The sequence below is a fragment of the Sinocyclocheilus rhinocerous genome, unplaced genomic scaffold (genome assembly GCF_001515625.1).
Source record: "Sinocyclocheilus rhinocerous isolate Xijiao unplaced genomic scaffold, SAMN03320098_v1.1 scaffold797, whole genome shotgun sequence".
NCBI classification, from domain to species: domain Eukaryota; kingdom Metazoa; phylum Chordata; class Actinopteri; order Cypriniformes; family Cyprinidae; genus Sinocyclocheilus; species Sinocyclocheilus rhinocerous.
In genome coordinates this window covers 1,156,668-1,162,244 of record NW_015632978.1, presented here as the reverse complement: position 1 = coordinate 1,162,244, position 5,577 = coordinate 1,156,668, and the positions used below count along the sequence as shown (strand labels likewise).

At 36.8% G+C, this 5,577-nt stretch overlaps 1 protein-coding gene across 1 annotated transcript in view; it reads left to right on the top strand.

Moving 5' to 3' along the window:
* LOC107743131 (FYVE, RhoGEF and PH domain-containing protein 1-like) overlaps positions 1-4,112 on the top strand; it is a 49,623-nt gene extending 45,511 nt beyond the window's left edge. Inside the window, exons 9-16 of the mRNA XM_016556255.1 lie at positions 229-375; positions 484-576; positions 1,196-1,275; positions 1,470-1,500; positions 1,594-1,695; positions 2,899-3,027; positions 3,103-3,195; positions 3,843-4,112. Coding sequence (XP_016411741.1) covers positions 229-375; positions 484-576; positions 1,196-1,275; positions 1,470-1,500; positions 1,594-1,695; positions 2,899-3,027; positions 3,103-3,195; positions 3,843-4,112 — 945 coding nt within the window. The remainder of the gene's footprint in view (positions 1-228; positions 376-483; positions 577-1,195; positions 1,276-1,469; positions 1,501-1,593; positions 1,696-2,898; positions 3,028-3,102; positions 3,196-3,842) is intronic.
* Positions 4,113-5,577: the final 1,465 nt, after the last annotated feature.

Below are 5,577 nucleotides of genomic sequence, written 5' to 3'. Positions count from 1 at the left end.
TTTATATATAGTTTTTTAATAAACGCATATATATATATATATATATATTTATTTTTAGTTTTTTAGAATATATATACCTAGAACATATTATTTCTAAAGCTAGTATATGTGTGTATATGAATATCAAAAATAACAAATATTGGTGGGGACAATTTGGCCATTTCTTTGGCCATTACTTGAATGAAATGACAAATGTTTCTACAAACGTGTGAATGTTTTGTCCCTCAGGAGCGCATGAGAAAGCTGTTGAAAGTGTACGAGTTGCTCGGTGGAGAAGAGGACATTGTTAACCCGACTAATGAGCTCATTAAAGAGGGACACATCCTGAAACTGTCAGCTAAAAACGGGACATCACAGGATAGATACCTCATTCTGGTGAGTCAAAGACAAACATAAATGACATAAATCATACCTTCAAATGTTTTTTTCTTAGTAAAATTGTTGCTAAATCATGCACGTTTAACTTTGCTCGTCTCTCTGAAGTTCAATGACAGGCTGTTGTACTGCGTTCCCAAACTGAGGCTGATTGGACAGAAGTTTGGAGTGCGAGCGCGGATTGACGTTGACGGCATGGAGGTTCAGCATGTTTTTATCTTATTTACAGCATAAAACTCAAAATAAATCTGCTGATATATATGTGTGTATATGAATATCAAAAATAACAAATATTGGTGGGGACAATTTGGCCATTTCTTTGGCCATTACTTGAATGAAATGACAAATGTTTCTACAAACGTGTGAATGTTTTGTCCCTCAGGAGCGCATGAGAAAGCTGTTGAAAGTGTACGAGTTGCTCGGTGGAGAAGAGGACATTGTTAACCCGACTAATGAGCTCATTAAAGAGGGACACATCCTGAAACTGTCAGCTAAAAACGGGACATCACAGGATAGATACCTCATTCTGGTGAGTCAAAGACAAACATAAATGACATAAATCATACCTTCAAATGTTTTTTTCTTAGTAAAATTGTTGCTAAATCATGCACGTTTAACTTTGCTCGTCTCTCTGAAGTTCAATGACAGGTTGTTGTACTGCGTTCCCAAACTGAGGCTGATTGGACAGAAGTTTGGAGTGCGAGCACGGATTGACGTTGACGGCATGGAGGTTCAGCATGTTTTTATCTTATTTACAGCATAAAACTCAAAATAAATCTGCTGATATCAAACGGCTGATTCACTCTGCATTGCTTCACAGCTGAAGGAGACCAGCAGCATGAACGTACCGCGAACATTTCTGGTGTCGGGAAAACAACGTTCACTAGAACTGCAAGCAAGGTACGGCTGAGGGAATGTGCTTCGTCTGCTTTAAAAATAAAATTTGAGGTTGATTGACAACCACAGAAATGTTGTCCGAGCTTTTGGGCATTAGGAGAAAATACCCAAGATAAGCATATCAGCCACTGAAAAACAAGAGAAATATGTGCGGCTTTTGGCATTTTTAAAACGTTTGCCGTTTTCATTTTCACCAGGACGGAAGAGGAGAAGAGAGACTGGATTCAGGTGAGCTTTTCTTCATCATATCACAGGTTCTCATATCTCTCGACTATAACACTCCTGCTTACATTATTCTCATTTTTGTTCACTTTCTCACAGGCGATCCAGGCCACTATACAGAGACATGAACAGACGCTGGAGACCTTCCGCATGCTCAACTGCTCGTTTCGGGAGGAGGACTTCACTCCTCCAAACTCTCCGGTTCGTTTTATCTTAACACTCGCAGTGTTGTTACCTAAAGCTAAAAGTAAAACTATTTAAAATCATTTTTGTTCATTAAAATAAAGCTGAAAAATAAATAACAAATGAAAAATGTAACTTAAAAAAAAATGTTAATGTTGCCTTGGCAACCAAATGAAATTTTAAGTTGAAGTACTAAAATTACTAACACTGAAATCCCAAAAAATAAAAGCTAAATAGAAATATTAAAATAATGACAAAATTACTAAAATTAAAATGAAAACTGAAAAATAAAAGCCAATTCAAAATATTTATAAGTACTCGAATAATATATAAATTATACTAAAATAAATCATATCCAGGCCTCGTTCAGATTTTTTATGGGAAAAATAAAATGCAGTCTCTATCAGGGATTTTCAAACTTGGGTCCAGAGACCTCTATTCAATTCAAATATGTTAATAAAATAATATAGTTTTAAAATATAATACATTTTTGAATTAATTAATTAAAAATGATCATTTGTATATCTATGGTGCTCTGCAGGGATATGTATACATATATGTTTACAACATGTACATAAAAAAAAAAAAAAAAACTTATGTTACTAACATATATTGAAATAATACTAAAGCATATATTTGAATATTATAAAAATAACAATTTATTTTAAATATATATTTTTTTATATATAATATGTTATAATACAGTTTTTTAAATTAATTAATTAACAATTATCATTTCTTTCTGTTTTCTAAACACTGGTTGTAAATCATATTAATCAAATCAAAAAAAGATGTCAACTTAATAGCAAGTATATTATATATACTAAATAATTAAAATATTTTCCAGATAATATTTTACACATAATTCCACAGTTTAAATGGGTCTTCATACATGAAAATATATAGCATTTATATTTCATGAAGGGATTGACATAAATTTGGGCATCTGTGGCATCAAAATGTTTAAAAACCCCTGATCTGTATGAATAACTACAAAATATAGTTGCTCCACAAAGTCTTTTGATGCTCAAGCCACACATAAAAATGCATGAATGTCATTGCATTAGATATCAAACCAAGTGGCATTTAATCACATTACTTTTAAAAGCAAACACCTTTTATGATAACTAGCTCTAATGCAATGACATTTTAACCCACTTTTTAGCTGTGGCTTAGGTTTTGTGGCCACTGCAATATTCTCTGACCGCTCTTTGTTTTCAGAATTGCACAGAGCTTGGAAAGCGAGCGCCCACTCCAATCCGGGAGAAAGAGGTCACGCTGTGCATGAAGTGTCAGGAGCCTTTCAACTCTATTACCAAAAGACGGCATCACTGCAAAGCCTGTGGACATGTATGTTACACCACACCTGTGTTTTCTGACATGCTCTTTGACGCAGTGGGCTGACATGGGTCTTCTTGATTTCAGGTGGTGTGTGGGAAGTGTTCGGAGTTCCGTGCCCGTCTGTTGTACGATAACAACCGAGCCAACCGCGTGTGTATAGACTGCTACACCACGCTAGTATCAAAAAGCCTTAATATTTACATTACTGTTTACTAATGTGGGGTCAAAGTAAATACATATATAATGTTATAAAAGATTTATATTTTAAATAAATGCTGTTCTTTTGAACTTTCTATTCATCAAAGAATCCGAAAAGAAACTTTCCATTAGACTTTCCACAAAAATATTCAGCTTCTTGGGGCTTATTGCTTTATTGTGCTTCAGGCTCTCCTGATGCACCTTAGACAGTAGCAGAAGACTGCCAATCAATCAAAGAAATTACATGTATGATTGAAAAGTTATCAAAAAGCCTAAATATTTACATTACTGTTTACTAATGTGGGGTCAAAGTAAATACATTTATAATGTTAAATAATATTTCACAATATTACCATTTTTACTCAAATAAATGCAGCCTTGGTGAGCAGAAGAGATTTCTTTCAAAAACAATGAAAATCTTACAACCCCAACCCCAAACCTCTACAGGAGATGCATTTGACATGCATGTTACTACCAGGAGTCATGTGATCAAACAGATGTTAACACCAGATGTAAACAAGGCCTTAGTATTCATTCCATGACTAATGCGGTTCAGAGTGGTCAGTTAATGGTTGACCAGTGAAGTATTGATCTTTTCTTCTCTCTTTCTCTCTCCATACGCACAGGATGTCAAAGCCCAGCGCAGTATTCCCCTCATCGGCTTCGAGGTGTCCTTACCCGAATCAAGTGACCGTCTAGAACGCCGCAATGCCTTCAAAATGAGCCAGAGTCATTTGACCGTTTACTTCAGTGCCGACTGTGAGGAACTGCAGCGACGTTGGATGGAGGTCTTATCGAGAGCCGGCAGGGGTGAGGAGCTGCAGTCAAACGGGCCGATATCCGAGGCCCTCGAGGAAGAAGGGGAGGAGCCAGTACCTACGGGAGAAAGCACATGATTGGCTGAAAATATGATATCATTTTGCACACACAAACTGTACAAATGTGACCACACCGACAGGATATAATAGACAAAAAACACACACACACACAAATTCATGTTACATTTAATATTTAAAAAGTTTGGGGTTAAACAACATTTACCTCAATCATTCACCTCATTTACCTTTTATCTTAGCCTGCTATTTATGAAGACCACGGAGTCAAATCATTAAATGTATTTATTTTTAAACTTCTTTATTGCTTAAAGGGGTCATAGGATGCCCATTTTCCACAAGTTGATATGATTCTTTAGGGTCTTAATGAAAAGTCTGTAACATAGTTTGGTTAAAATTTCTCAATGGTAGTGTAAAAAACACCTTTTTTACCCTGTAAAAACAGCTCTTTTCAGAGCACGCAGTTTTGTAGCATTTACCTTTAAATGTTAATGAACTCTGCTGACCCCGCCCCTCTCTTCCGAGCCGCTCTCTGAGGGACTGTTTACTTTAGCCGCATTCATCATGAAACTTGCTAATTAGCACATTATTAGGAAAGGCGATTTGCCAAGATTCGTTAAAAAAACCTTACACTCACTTCTTCTGTAGGTGAAGCTGGATCACGAATGATTCGCGGGAACATAAACGCATTTATGTAGACCGGGGGGCGCATTCCCTTCAAAAACAAACGCAATGTAAATGACGACTGCTATGTTCATTATTACATCCAACAACAGAACACCTCAATCGCTTAGGAGTCATTCTTGTCTACATCTGCTCCGGCGGTGAAACAATAGCGGACTGATGACAGCTCACTCAGGGCGGGTCTAAGGTAAGACACCAGTCCAGTCTGTGCTGAAACGCTACTGTCAATCAAACTATCGTGGGAGGGGCCTGTCTGTGTGATGTCACACAGACAGGCATCTGAGATTGGCTCGATTTGAGAAAGGGGTAAAGATTTTAGTAGATTAACAAAAAACCACTGGGTGGATTTTTATCATTTTAGGGTGGTTGTGTACACACACTGCCAACACACATTTCAGTTCAAACAACTTGTAAAAGTGCATGTAGCATTATATGACCCCTTTAAAGACCCCTTGATTACGTGCATCAACTCTTTCGGCCGCTAGAAGTTTCTATGTTAAATCGACTGTTTCTGCCAAATCTCGAAGTGTTGTGAAGTGGTTACTCGACTGAGGCTATGGTTTTGCGAAGTGAGACGGTTCTACCTTTTGGTGGCTGTGTGTGAATGTTTGGCCTGATTTCATGAAAAGTTTAGGTGACCTAGAGAGTCTACAGCGAAATACCCTAGTTTACATAACCAGAAGCTGGAGGGAATGACTGATTTTGTTTGTTTTAAATCAGTAAAAGTCAGTGGACTATGAATCCTGCCAATATTAATGGCAATAATCCGCTTGGTAAGAGGATCAAATTCTGGATTTCACATTTCGATTACATGTAAAACATCGGCTATTGCATTTAGTAGTGG